Here is a 16,069-nt window from a genome sequence, read left to right on the forward strand (position 1 = left end):
ACCCAGAACATTTCTGAGTTCAGGCTCGCTTGGTCGAACAGTTGGACGAACATAGGGAGGGTGTCCTTCAATTAGGTCATCCCAATCGAAAAGGTTACAACTCCCAGCTTTCTATGAACAACACCAACAGACAACATTGAACGAATTTTCAATTGTCAGGAAACAGAGCAACTATAAATCAATCGAAACAGAATGACAAGCAATTAATTAAAAAATTAAAAAAGTAAGTTCTACAAAATCGTATGGAACGAAACCTACCCCATGAGTTGCACACTTCCAAAACCTCCTTTTAGGATTTTCGGTTGTATTGGATACGTACATCCTCATTGGTTTTTTGCAACCACATTCTGGGATTTGGACTGCCATGGAGTTTGCAACAGAAGAGGAAGACATTGTTGAATTAGTAACACAAACGATTTATTTGTTGAAGGTGATTCTGTAAACTAGGTGAGAAAATTTGGGAATTTAGGGTTTTGGGAAGAGAAGAAATGGGTCTTTCGAATTACATTAGTAGATTATATATTTTTGGTTTAGATGGGGGACCATAATTAAAGGATGCAGAGCAAGTCTAAATAGAGAAAACGTATCGACAGTACGATCAACATCAATGGTTCAGATTTATTAGGCTAAGCTATATCACGTCCGTCCAATATGGACCAAGGGCTGTGATTAAAATTCTTTCCCCAAATATGACTAACATCAGTGCAGCATATCTTGCTGGTTTATTATAACCTTTTTTTTTTTTTTTTACAAAAATTATAATTATTTTAAAATAAAAAATTTGTTCGTAGTATAATAGTAGACTTGGATGTATGATCTATTGATCCAACATATATCGGTGACTTTTAAATTTCAAACGAGTAATTACTTTAAATTTTAAAAAAATTTGTTCGTAGTAAGTTTAAATTTCAATTAAGAACCGATAACCCTAATAGTGGACTTAGATGTATGATCTCGGTTTCGATTAAGGACTAATGGCCTTATCTATTGATCCAACATATATCGGTGACTTTTAAATTTCAAACGAGTAATAACTTTAAATTTAAAAATTTGTTCGTATTATATTTCAATTAATAACTGATAACCCTAATAGTAGACTTAGATGTATGATCCCGGTTCCGATTAACGAATAATGGCCTTATCTATTGATCCAACATATATCGGTGACTTTTAAATTTCAAACGAGAAATTACTTTAAATTTTAAAAAAATTTGTTCGTAGTAAGTTTAAATTTCAATTAAGAACCGATAACCCTAATAGTGGACTTAGATGTATGATCTCGGTTTCGATTAAGGACTAATGGCCTTATCTATTGATCCAACATATATCGGTGACTTTTAAATTTCAAACGAGAAATTACTTTAAATTTTAAAAAAATTTGTTCGTATTATATTTCAATTAATAACTGATAACCCTAATAGTAGACTTAGATGTATGATCCCGGTTCCGATTAACGAATAATGGCCTTATCTATTGATCCAACATATATCGGTGACTTTTAAATTTCAAACGAGAAATTACTTTAAATTTTAAAAAAATTTGTTCGTATTATATTTCAATTAAGAACCGATAACCCTAATAGTGGACTTAGATGTATGATCTCGGTTTCGATTAAGGACTAATGGCCTTATCTATTGATCCAACATATATCGGTGACTTTTAAATTTCAAACGAGAAATTACTTTAAATTTTAAAAAAATTTGTTCGTATTATATTTCAATTAATAACTGATAACCCTAATAGTAGACTTAGATGTATGATCCCGGTTCCGATTAACGAATAATGGCCTTATCTATTGATCCAACATATATCGGTGACTTTTAAATTTCAAACGAGAAATTACTTTAAATTTTAAAAAAATTTGTTCGTATTATATTTCAATTAATAACTGATAACCCTAATAGTAGACTTAGATGTATGATCCCGGTTCCGATTAACGAATAATGGCCTTATCTATTGATCCAACATATATCGGTGACTTTTAAATTTCAAACGAGAAATTACTTTAAATTTTAAAAAAATTTGTTCGTAGTAAGTTTAAATTTCAATTAAGAATCGATAACCCTAATAGTGGACTTAGATGTATGATCTCGGTTTCGATTAAGGACTAATGGCCTTATCTATTGATCCAACATATATCGGTGACTTTTAAATTTCAAACGAGAAATTACTTTAAATTTTAAAAAAATTTGTTCGTATTATATTTCAATTAATAACTGATAACCCTAATAGTAGACTTAGATGTATGATCCCGGTTCCGATTAACGAATAATGGCCTTATCTATTGATCCAACATATATCGGTGACTTTTAAATTTCAAACGAGAAATTACTTTAAATTTTAAAAAAATTTGTTCGTATTATATTTCAATTAATAACTGATAACCCTAATAGTAGACTTAGATGTATGATCCCGGTTCCGATTAACGAATAATGGCCTTATCTATTGATCCAACATATATCGGTGACTTTTAAATTTCAAACGAGAAATTACTTTAAATTTTAAAAAAATTTGTTCGTAGTAAGTTTAAATTTCAATTAAGAACCGATAACCCTAATAGTGGACTTAGATGTATGATCTCGGTTTCGATTAAGGACTAATGGCCTTATCTATTGATCCAACATATATCGGTGACTTTTAAATTTCAAACGAGAAATTACTTTAAATTTTAAAAAAATTTGTTCGTATTATATTTCAATTAATAACTGATAACCCTAATAGTAGACTTAGATGTATGATCCCGGTTTTGATTAAGGATTAATGGTTTTAAAAAATAAAACATCAACAAATATTAATTTTAAGATTAATAGCTAAAAAACGAGTGATGTATCCAATGCAACAACTGCTAACGTGTTTACATCATCCAAGGTTCCATGTCAATTCGTTTTAATCGGACGGTGATTATTTTAGGAAGTCAGAAAGTAAACTTGTTAATGTCAACCATTAGATGACAAACGATGTTGATCCTACGATCCAAAACATGTGTTGCATGACACTGTAAATGTTTGTAGTCTCAAACCAATTAAACGATTCAAATTACAACTTGATACAGTGTTACTTCCCACTTTCCAGTACCAATTGTTTCATCGCGCCTTACCAATATCACAACAATTAATTTTGCTAACCAACAATCATCATTACAAACCATTACATTTCTTCTCCCAAGAAAGATCATTAACCAAAAATCTTTTCTTCCTCTCACCAAGACTAAACCAGTCCCTTCATACCTCCACTCTCTCACACGCCATTTTTCTTCTTTTTTCCATCCTTCACCTTCAACTTTTGGCCGTCTTTCAAACTTCCTGCGACGATAATCAATCAAAAAAAATGGTGGAAACTCTTGCCGATGTTCTTCGAAAGCCAGCAAGGGATTATTTTTTGACTGTTCATGTTGCAGGAGAGGTAAGTTTGATAGTATGTTTTGTTGATTTCGTTGTTGATTTTTTTGACTGTTCATGTCGCCAAATATGATTTTTAAAAAATCGCATGATGTTCAAACCATAGATTAGAAAACAGAGCATGTTATATGTTGATTTATTTATTTATTTTTATTTCGTTTTGAAACTGGATCTAGATCTTACACTGATTTAGACAAGTTAGAGTAAAAAAATTTTAAAAAACAGAGCATATCTTTGTCCAAAAAACAGAGCATGTCACAAATCTTTGTCCAAAAAACAGAGCATGTTATGTGTGATGTTAATTTTATTTGTTTCCGTTTGTAAATAAGTATGAATGTTTCACTGATTTAGAGTTGGGTTATTGTTACTCGCCAAATTGAGTCCTGTGTCTGTTTTCGTCAATTATGCTTAGTTTCGGTTTGTTTTTTTTTTAGGTCCAGGGCGAGGTTGAACGAAGTTTTTACGAAAACTGCAAGGCTGAGTTGGGACAATTTTGGTACCTGTTTGATTCCAAAGGTCTTCAACTCTGCGTAGAGTTCAACAATGATGATGATGTCCTTAGAATTACGGACGGTTGGATGACTATACGAGAACATTACCAATTTCAAGGTCATCATCCAATTCTCTTCAAATATTTGGGGAACGATCAGTTCCAAATCATTCCCAAAGAGGACCCAATTACTCCTGATAAATTCCCTACTTGGCATACCCGATCACGAGCCCTCCGGAAAGCTGTTACCTTCGAAATTACTGTGAAGGATGATCCAGAAATTGTTCCATATTTGGTTGGTATCTCAATCCAATTGTTTTTGTTAATGTTTAAATTGATTATCCGAATTTAAGACAAATTGATGCTTATCAAATTTTCTTTGATCTGTTGCAGATATTGCCAAACGATATGGGGGAGTATTTGTGTGACACGATGTTGGATGAGATCTACATTATTGGAACAATCAGAGAAAAGCATAAGTGTGAGCTAGAGTATCAAATGGATCCGTTCGTGGTATCGATCTTTAGGGGATGGAGGGAAGTTGTTGCCATTAACGGATTTAAAGTTGGAGACCGCTTACTGTTCAACACATCTAGCATATATGATGACCATACCTTTTATGTGAGGAGCTTAAGTTGATTTCAAAGTTTGTAACCATTAGTATTTTGATTATATTTTGGAAAACTTGATGTTTGCCGCCGATGTTGTATGTATCTTGGCTCCCGTGTATTTTAGTAGTTTGTTCGTAGTTTGTCATTATAATGACAATTAAAAACTTGTAAAAACAAGTTTTCTAATTTAATGATTACTATTTATAATTATTAATTTTTTTTATGATATTTGATTTATTAATTACGAAGCACCGACACTCCTCAAATTAGGCGTGTCCGTGTCAGATACGTGTCGGTGTCCTCGTCCGAAACCGACACCGACACTTATGAAATCATACAAATATAACTCAGTGTATAATCACATACGACCAATAGCCCAACATAAGGCCATAGGTTAGTAACTTATTTAAAAATAAAAATAAAAATTTAATATTCTTTTTATTTGAAAAAAATTAATTACGAAAAAAAAAATGATTACTATTTATTATTAATTTAAAAAAAACAAGGTTCCATGTCGATATTTTAAAACTAAATTAAATAACGAATTCAAAATTTAATAATTTTTTTATAATTATTATTTTTTTTATGATATTTGAGTTATGAATTAGGAAGCACCGACACTCCTCAAATTAGGCGTGTCCGTGTTAGACACGTGTCGGTGTCCTCGTCCGAAACCGACACCGACACTTATGAACTCATACAAATATAACTCAGTGTATAATCACATACGACCAATAGCCCAACATAAGGCCATAGGTTAGTAACTTATTTAAAAATAAAAATAAAAATTTAATATTCTTTTTATTTGAAAAAAATTAATTACGAAAAAAAAATGATTACCATTTATTATTAATTTAAAAAAAACAAGGTTCCATGTCAATATTTTAAAACTAAATTAAATAATGAATTCAAAATTTAATAATTTTTTTATAATTATTAATTTTTTTTTTATGATATTTGAGTTATGAATTACGAAGCACCGACACTCCTCAAATTAGGCGTGTCCGTGTTAGACACGTGTCGGTGTCCTCGTCCGAAACCGACACCGACACTTATGAACTCATACAAATATAAGGCCATAGGTTAGTATTCTTTTTATTTGAAAAAAATCAATTACGAAATAAATCATGCTAACAATTTGTTATTATGGACAACACATTAATTCATGTTGGTTAGCTTACATTGAGCACACAAAAACGTGATGCTTGGCCTTCTACTTACACACATTGCACTTGCTAATTATTACAACTAAAAAAGCCTATTGAAACTAATACCTAGGTAGCTACAACTTCCAATACTTATCAACCTCCCAAATTGTCCAACTCTTAACTTTACTCATGCATAATACTCTTTTGCTTTTCTGAACACAAAAACCGTCCAACTCTAAGCAAACTTCATCATCCAGCAAACAAAACACAATGATAAACACTGATCCACCAAGTCCAAGCACAAAACGCGCCATGCCTGAAAGAAAATCAAAAACCAGTAAGAGAGGAAAAGAAGCTACAAACACTACTTCAAACACTACCACAAACACTACAACTCTAAAGACAAAAACTCAGAACACTAAGACTGAGAAGACTGAAACTCAGCAGCATTCTGAGACTACAAAAAAGAAATTCAAAGCTGAGATTGTTTACACATCCAGGTATTGACTCATTTCTTATTGTGAACACGCATGAAATATATATGATGTGTGTTTGTGTCTGAATCTAATATTTATATGATGTGTGTTTGTGACTGAAACTTATATGAGGTGTGTTTGTGTGTCTGAATCTAATATTTGATTCATAACCAATCAGATTTGTAGTACCTTATATGTTGTGTGTTTGTGTCTGAATCTAATTTTTTAATCTAATAATTGATTCATAAGCAGTCTGTGTGTGTGTGTGTGAATCTATGATGATTCTAAACAAATTTATACGAAAAGTACCATCAACATTCATAAAGAAACAGTTTTTGGATTTGTATGTGTATGTGTGTGTTTGAATCTATCATGATTTTCAACAAAAATATAATAAAGTTTACTGTTTTATTTAATAATTTATATTTCAGCTACTACATATGACTTAATGGTTGTATATACCAGTAGGTAATTTTAATTTATTTTGTTAAATGGTTTGAACAGTCACCACACTACCACCCAAGGGTGGAATGACCAGGAAGATTCAAAAGATTGTGACTCAACAGCATCAACCCCTATAAAACCAAAAGCAAAGGAGAAAAAAAAACAATACCCTGCCACAGAAACAAAAGCAGCCAACAAAAAAATCTGTCACAATTTGGGATCAACATCGGCACCTTCGAGATTGAAGGATATCAAGGAGTGGACTGCATTGCTTGAAGCTAGGCAATATAAGAAGATTAACAAAATTCTGTTCTGTCAGCCAGAAGAGGAGGATGACAATGATTTCCACATTAACTACCATCCATCGACACCGATGGGATATGAATTTTTCGACACCGGAGTCCCTATTCCTGAGGTAAGTTATTTAATGGTCTTATATTTAAACCTAATACAACACTTTCATTTAGTACTAATAAAAATATTTATTCCACGTTTGTTTTATTACAGTGGATGCCTGTCACATTTAGGCCATCCCCAAAAATGAATCTGAATGATATTTGCGCTTACACTATTGCATACGCCTTTATGGGCGATGATGAGCAGAAACATGGGTATGTGTTTTTAATATATCTTGCTAAACCTAACTGTAAATTTATTTAGCCCATTTAATTTGAATACATCTAACAATTCATACATCTACCTGTTGCAGTGGCGAGGTTCTGATTAAATCTACATCAGGTGTTCATGGGGACAGGAAAGCAATTAAGTCGCTGATGCCTAGGTGTAATGTGGACCAAGAGGTTATATTTTGACCTAACATTGTAATTATTTGGCTATGACAGATGAAAGTGAACTAAAATTTTACATAACGTTGTTTTCATTTGGCTATATAGGTTATCAACTTGGTTGTTGCACGAAGCAATTGGCTGGTTGAATCGTTAGGAAAAATGAAATCTGTTTGGTATTTGCCTACATATTTTGCGGTAATTACCTAACTAACATTGATTTATTTTACATTTACATTAGTTGAGTAATAACCACTGACTTAAACTACATTACTTTTTAAGCAATATGCTCTGGATGACAAATACACAGCTGACTATATCCGGAAAATATATCAGGATAAGTTCATGCCAACAAACTCTGTGGTTTCAAAGGTGAGTTTTCTATAAATTCTGCTTAGTGTGTGATTTAAACCTGAAAATCAGTTCATGCCACTAAAAATGATTTCTATAACTACAGATTTTTATTCCTATGAATGATGGGGGTGCACATTGGTTTTTGGTGGTTGTTGAGTTTACTGAAAGAAAAGTTTATTGGTTGGACTCTTTACCTTCAGATGAAAGATATCATCCTAGGCGTCATTCAATTATTAGATTGGTATGCATGTGATCTATAGTTTGTTTTACATTCAAATTTATTGTTCGATTTTTTAATTCAAATTTTATATTTACTTTATATTTACTATTTGTGGCAGATTGTCAAGCTTGAGGAAATCCTGCTTCTTCCTTGTTTTGTTAATGTTGCTAATCTAATTGGTCATGATAACCTAATCACAAACTTCACCAGGATTGAACCTACGTGTCTCCCGCATCAGCGACCTGGATCGTAAGTATTGTTAACCCCTATCTCTATTAATGATTTTACTTAAACTACATATTAGTGTCGTACTAATGCAATTTTATGAATAATCATAGGAATGATTGTGGAGTGTGGGTTGCTAAATGGATGATTGAATGTCCATACAATAGTAACTATGGAGGCATAACTGTAAGTTGAATTAATGTCATGGTTTTTTGTAAAACATTTTTCAATCTAAGCAAATTTCTAATTCATCCACTGTTTTTTCATTATATGTAGGTTAACACTGCCACAAGGATGAAGCTTGCTTTATATCTCTGTCATTCATCTAATAATATGTTGTTACAATCACTATTGGCAAATGCTGCAAAGTATTGGGATGATATGCACAAGAAAAGGAAGGCTTTGGTTGATATCTGAAGTTTCAAGTTTGGTTCTTAGACTATGGGATGGGTGCTTGAAGATTGAATTTTTATTTTGGATATTTTGGTTTATTTTCTCTGTTTTGATTTTTGGTACTGTTGATTGTTAACCAGTGGGTTGTATTTTGCACAATATGGTCTTATATTTTGGATATGCTGTTTTATTCGGTTTGAAGTTTTATTTTGGATATTCTGTTGAATTTAGTTGACAGTGTTCTATTCTGGTGGATATTTTGGAGATTGTGGTTTATTCGGTTTTAAGATTTATTATATGTTTGTCTTAAGCTGTAGGTATCTCATGCTATTATCCAATTTCATGCTATGTTTTTGACTTAAATACATGAGATAACTATTTGATTTATTTGTTTGTTTCATACAATTTTCAAAACATTATATATATATATGTTGGGAACATACCTCTTAGTTCTATGTCTATGTAAAATTGATATGAATCACCTTTCCTTCTTAACATTTTTGACTTCAAGTCTAATCACCATGTTGCATGCATATTCATGTAACCTGTTTCAAATTGCAATAAAACATAAGTTGCTGTAATTATCACCTAATAAACATACATTTGGCATTGTAACAAAAGTTGGTATTGGAAATAGACATTTTTCATGTATTTAATCAAAACTATTTAAAAATTGGATAATCAATATCAAAAATGTTATTGTCCAAAATTACACAACATTGTTCTGTAAAAGTTGGATCATCTTCGTTAAAGTTACCAAAACTTATTAAAGTTACACCTTTCTCATGATAACTTACAAAACTTATACATCTTTCACATCAGGTACATTCAACAACCTTTAATGGGACTTGTGTGATCAGTTAATGTACATTGAACAGATTAAAAAAGTTGCATGTTTCTCATTACATGACATAAATAATAGCTTATGAATAGTTAGGTAACTTAAGCTTGGAGCAACCTTTAAAAGTTAATTGGAATTGTTTAAAAAGTTTCATCTTTCTCATTACATTGCATAAATCATAGCTTATCAAAAATTAAGTAACATTGAATAGCCTCCAAAAGTTAATGTACCATGTTTTACTCAAGTAAAAAAGATTACAATATTCAATTTGAAAATTGTTACTGTACTACAGCTTAATTTGGTATATATTATTCAACTATAACACTGAGCATTAGCTAAAATATAGCAATGACTTCATATCATTAACTAGTGCTTATTCAACTCAAATACATATCACTAACTATAAACTTAACATTACAAAACTTGATTTGTTTACCCTTCAAGCCCTTCTACATTGTCTGTTTTCCAGTTCAAACCTCGTAAACACAGGATTCCTTAATTGGGATCAGAGTGGAATATTGCCATCCATTATTTATCTGCATGATATGTGAACAATAACTGATCAAATAATTCAGAATAGCACACTAATATCACATTCAAATTAACATAAGCACACTAATTAAGTGTGAATAATATCACAGTCCAATTTCAACCCTAATCACCAGCTCAAATGACATCAAATTCAGAATTTTAAGATTTTGATAACACAGTATTCCTCAATTGGGATCAGAGTGAATAGATTGTCATCCATTACTTAACTGCAGTATATATGAACAATAATTGATGCAATAAGTCAGGAAATACCACACTAATATCACAGTCAAATTCACAATACCATACTTATTTTTCCTATGAATAATATCATAGTCTAATTTCACAATTAAAATGGCTTACAAATCGTAATCCCCAATTCAAATGAAACCATAATTCCCAACCCATAAATAACAGTATCAGCATATATACATTCAAAAATCAAATGAATTCAAATAAAATTGACAAACAGAATTTAACAATTTGATAAATACAAAACCAAATCCCCAATTCCAAACTTTATGGTTGAGAATTGAAATCAACTACAATATATATAACGACCCTAATCCCCAAATGGATGGTTTATGCAGTAAGAATTCAAAGCAACTTCAATTAAAAATGCAACCCTAATCCCCAATTCGATCGATACAGGGTAACAATTTGAATCAACTTCAATTAACGATGTAAACCCTAAATTGATAATTTCAGAGGCTAAAATATACGAGCAATTACCTGTGAAGTACACTACGATGCTTGGAACCATAGAACAATCTTGCACTGAAAATAGTTGTTGGGTGAAGACAGATACGAATTACGCTTTAGTTTTTGGCGAATTACAAACGACCAGGAACCCAGATACGACATTGGGTGAGAAGTCGATAATGCTTTAGTTGGATATCAATGAAATAAAACGAATAAGACGAAGTCTGAGAGAGGCCAGAATAAAACGATGGATGACGAAGAAGAAGAAAGGAATGAACAATCGAAGAAGGAGAAGGACGAAGAAGGATGAACAATCGAAGAAGGAGAAGGACGAAGAAGGATGAACAAAATGGAGAACAGGTGGGAATTTGGGATTTAGGGTTTTCACTTTCAATTTTAATTTGTTCAAATAATAATGTTAAAAATGATAAATAAAAAAGTGTAAATGATTTATGATTTTAAATTGAAATTAAAAATGTTTTTGATTTGTATTTTTCATTTGATGGAGGACTCATATGCAATAAACAAAAGTTTATTAAGGAAAAAGAGACTCACCATGGACCTTAGTTGATGTGGCAATTAAATTGAATTCTATTGGTTAAAAGTTTGGAATGCACCCATACATTCCAAAGCTGGAATGCACCATAGAAGCTCCCCTCAAATATACCCTCTCTCTTCTTCACCTCTCCTTCACATAAATAACTTCACCACAATCCTCTAAACCGTTGCAGAAAAAACTCATTCACAATCACAATGAGAGAACAAAAACTAATAACTTTCATTTACATTGTTCTATCAATCTTATCTTTATCAACAACAACAGTAACATCATTGAACCAAGAAGGGTTGTACCTGTACCAATTTAAGCTTACCTTAGACGATCCAGACTCATCACTTTCCTCATGGAACCCAAGAGACACAACACCATGTAACTGGTACGGTATAATCTGCGACACCACAAACACCACCGTAACAGAAATCAACCTCTCCGACACAAACATTCAAGGTCCATTCACAGCTTCAATTCTCTGCCGTCTACCTAATCTATCTTCCATAAACCTCTTCAACAACTCCATTAACCAAACGTTCCCTCTCCAAATCTCTCTATGTAACAACCTCATCCATCTCGATCTCTCCCAGAATCTCCTCACTGGTCCTCTCCCTCAAACACTCTCTCTCCTCCCTAACCTACGTTATCTCGACCTCACTGGAAACAATTTCTCCGGTTCAATTCCTGGTTCCTTCGGAACATTCCAGAATCTCGAGGTTTTATCGTTAGTCTCGAATCTTCTAGAAGGTACTATTCCTCCCTCACTTGGTAACATATCAACCTTAAAAATGCTTAATCTATCTTACAACCCGTTTTTCCCGGGTCGGATTCCGTTAGAGCTTGGAAATTTAACTAACCTTGAAGTTCTATGGTTAACACAATGTAATCTCGTTGGTGTTATTCCTGAAACGCTTGGGAAACTTAAGAAGCTTAAAGATTTAGACCTTGCGTTGAACGATTTATATGGTTCTATACCGAGTTCACTCACTGAGTTAACTAGTTTGAGACAGATTGAGTTGTATAATAACTCGTTGTCTGGTGAGTTGCCTCGGGGAATGGGGAATCTTACTTCGTTGAGGCTACTTGATGCTTCGATGAATCATTTAACGGGGAGGATTCCGGTGGAGCTTTGTTCGTTACCGTTGGAGAGTCTTAATTTGTATGAGAATCGTTTTGAAGGTGAGTTACCGGCGAGTATAGCTGACTCGCCGAATTTGTATGAGTTGAGATTGTTTGGAAACCGGCTTACCGGAAAGTTACCGGAGAATCTTGGGAAACGTTCTCCGTTGAGGTGGCTTGATGTTTCGAGTAATCAGTTTTGGGGGAGTATTCCGGCGAGTTTGTGTGATCTTGGTGAGTTGGAGGAGCTTCTTATGATATATAATTTGTTCACCGGTGAGATTCCGGCGAGTTTGGGGACGTGTCAGAGTTTGACGCGCGTGCGTTTAGGTTATAATAGGTTTTCCGGTGAGGTTCCCGCGGGGATCTGGGGTCTACCTCATGTGTATTTGCTTGAGCTTGCTCATAACTCGTTTTCCGGTTCCATTTCGAAGACTATTGCCGGAGCAGGGAACCTTTCGTTGTTGATTTTGTCGACGAACAACTTCTCGGGAAATGTTCCCGATGAGGTTGGGTGGTTGGAAAATCTTGTCGAGTTTTCAGCCGGTGATAACATGTTCAGTGGCGCACTTCCTGATAGTTTGGTGAATCTTAACCAGCTTGGGATTCTTGATTTTCACAACAATAGGCTTTCTGGGGAATTACCAAAGGGGATTCATTCTTGGAAAAAGCTCAACGATTTGAATTTGGCTAACAATGGGATTGGTGGGAAGATTCCTGATGAAATCGGTAGCTTATCTGTGCTTAATTTTCTCGATCTTTCTCGGAATCAATTTTCCGGGAAAATCCCTCATGGATTGCAGAATCTTAAGCTCAATCAGCTGAACTTGTCGTATAATCGTCTTTCGGGAGAACTTCCTCCTCAGTTGGCTAAGGAAATGTACAAGTCTAGTTTCCTTGGTAATCCTGGTTTGTGTGGAGATTTGAAAGGTTTGTGTGATGGTAGAAATGAAGTAAAGAACTTGGGTTATATTTGGTTGCTTCGAGTAATTTTCCTTGTTGCTATTTTGGTGTTACTGGTAGGTGTTGTCTTGTTCTACTTTAGGTACAAGAATTTCAAGGATGCGAAAAGGGCTATTGATAAATCGAAATGGACTTTGATGTCGTTTCATAAACTGGGTTTTGGTGAAGATGAGATTTTGAATTGTCTTGATGAAGATAATGTCATTGGAAGTGGTTCATCCGGGAAGGTTTACAAGGTTGTACTTAATAGTGGAGAAGCTGTTGCTGTGAAGAAGATATGGGGAGGTGTTAGGAAGGAAGTGGAGAGTGGAGATGTCGAGAAAGGTAGGGTTCAAGACAATGCTTTTGATGCAGAAGTCGAAACTCTAGGAAAAATCAGACACAAGAACATTGTCAAGCTATGGTGTTGTTGTACCACTAGGGACTCCCAGCTTTTGGTTTATGAGTATATGCAAAATGGTAGTCTTGGTGATTTGCTTCATAGCAGTAAAGGAGGGTTGTTGGAATGGCCAACTAGATACAAGATAGCCGTCGATGCTGCAGATGGACTCTCTTATCTGCATCATGACTGCGTTCCCCCAATTGTTCATAGAGATGTTAAATCTAACAATATCTTGTTGGATGGGGACTTCGGTGCAAGGGTGGCAGATTTTGGATTAGCTAAGGTTGTCGAAACCACAGGAAAAGGGATTAAATCCATGTCCATCATTGCTGGTTCTTGTGGCTATATTGCACCAGGTTAGCATAAATTTCTTTATTTGATTTCATTTCATTTATTCTGCTAGTGTTCTATATAGTACAGTACTTTTTAAGAACATGATATACATTTAGTGGTAATACTTTTTTTGTTGTGCTTGACTCATAGTATTTGGCTTGTTAGACACTATAAATCACAATGACAGTTTCATGCATGGGCAATACTTTAATTATTTTTATTTTTTGTTGCTTAGTGAAAATTGTTATATTTTTTGTTGGCATTCTAGCTCATTATTTTACTAGTACTATTAATAATATGGATATTACTGGGTCGGATGGTCCTAGTATTTGTCATCTAGCATCTTGTTATTTTCATTTGCATTTAACACATCACCTAGTTTCTTATATGATTCACATTTTTTCCTATTCAATGCTTCCTAATGTCTAATATGTGTTTCTTTGGAGACAAGCTAACATGAACTATTTCTTGTGCAGAATATGCATACACACTCAGAGTGAATGAGAAGAGCGACATTTATAGTTTTGGTGTTGTTATACTTGAGCTGGTTACCGGAAGACGCCCAGTGGATCCTGAATTTGGAGAGAAAGATTTAGTCAAGTGGGTTTGCACTACTTTGGATCAAAAAGGTGTGGATCATGTACTTGACTCAAGGCTTGATTCATGTTTCAAAGAAGAAATTTGCAAGGTCTTCAACATTGGCCTCATGTGTACTAGTCCTCTTCCAATCAACCGGCCTTCAATGAGAAGAGTAGTGAAGATGTTGCAAGAAGTAGGAATAGAGAACCAAATGAAACCTGCCAAGAAAGATGGAAAATTAACACCTTATTACTATGATGATGCATCAGATCATGGAAGTGTTGTTTGAATCATTCAAGTCCTTGCAAAGGGTTGGATTGTTTGATTCTGAATGGGGAGTTTTGAAGCTTTTTATTTTATACTATAAGCCAACTTCCCCTCCATGATTTCCACTTATGCTCTAATCTTTACAAAGTGGACTGAAGAAAAAGGGTTGATTTTGTTTTTTGATTTGGGGGCAAATTAGAGGCTTAAGGACTTGATGTTTTTACCCTATAAAGTAGGTCCAAATCAAGGCCAAATTTAAGTTGGTGTTAGTTAATAGTAGTTAGTATTACTAACTCTTGTATTCATGAACTATATTTCCACACTAAAAAAAACAGTTTCTGTCAATTTATGTTAGGTACATTTTGTTAAAAGATTTTTACCTGCCTCTTGGGTGGGTTAGGTAGGTGGTTCCAAAATTGTGATTGTTGTTTTCATATCTTTTTTATTATGGGGGAAGGTGTTATTATTGGACCAAAAGAGAATCTAAGAGGAATGGAAATTCAATACACATAACTAAATAACTTTTGCCCTTTCATAAATATCAAAGAATATTGGAAAAATCCAAAATAGAACTTGTAAAGTTTAGGCTATAATCATTTTCCAATTTAAAGTTGAGTTAGACTTGATAATATTTAATTATTTTGAACATCAGAATTTGTTAACTGGTTTTAATTACTATTTAGAACCTGAAAGTGGAGGGTTGATGTTTTTCCTGTCTTTTTATGTATGTTGAACCCAAAAAAGGGACAAGGGCGTCTCTTATTTTGCTCGGGGGATAAATTACCAAACGTCTAGCATTTTCTCACACTTGGTGCCAACGATTCTTTTTTTGTAACATGGAACCCGTCTGACCCAGCCCGATACTTAAGTGGGTTGAATCTTGCAGGATTGGTTAAACTCAACCCAACCCGACCTATGAAAGTTTATAGGGTAGACCCATTGTTAATGTTTAGCTTGTAGACGTTATTTTTGGAAATGGATTCTGTGCAGTTGAATTTTCCGTGCAGTCACTTTATAGCCGTCCGATCGTGATCGGATGATTTAAACAAATGCAGTTAATTAATACAATTTTAAATCATGATCGTCCGATCTTGATCGAACGACTATAAAGAGCGTGAATGGACGACTGCACCAACAATCCGACTGCACGGAATCCGGATCCGTTATTTTTACATAAGTGATATTTGTACATTTTGATAACTTTATTGCTAGTAATTTATTGACTGAAAAATTGACTGAAAATTTACCTCTTAATTTC

At 33.7% G+C, this 16,069-nt stretch overlaps 1 protein-coding gene across 2 annotated transcripts in view; it reads left to right on the forward strand.

The window, feature by feature from the left end:
- LOC123916168 (receptor-like protein kinase HSL1) overlaps positions 1-15,156 on the forward strand; it is a 35,664-nt gene extending 20,508 nt beyond the window's left edge. The window contains exons 2-3 of one of the 2 annotated variants that reach the window (XM_045967552.1): positions 11,280-13,988; positions 14,442-15,156. In XM_045967552.1, coding sequence (XP_045823508.1) covers positions 11,372-13,988; positions 14,442-14,833 — 3,009 coding nt within the window. In that variant the 5' untranslated portion in view covers positions 11,280-11,371 and the 3' untranslated portion in view covers positions 14,834-15,156. Of the gene's footprint in view, positions 1-11,278; positions 13,989-14,441 lie in introns of those variants that run through there. The other variant, XM_045967553.1, reaches the window with a different exon arrangement.
- Positions 15,157-16,069: the final 913 nt, after the last annotated feature.

This window comes from Trifolium pratense, linkage group LG3 (assembly GCF_020283565.1).
Source record: "Trifolium pratense cultivar HEN17-A07 linkage group LG3, ARS_RC_1.1, whole genome shotgun sequence".
NCBI classification, from domain to species: domain Eukaryota; kingdom Viridiplantae; phylum Streptophyta; class Magnoliopsida; order Fabales; family Fabaceae; genus Trifolium; species Trifolium pratense.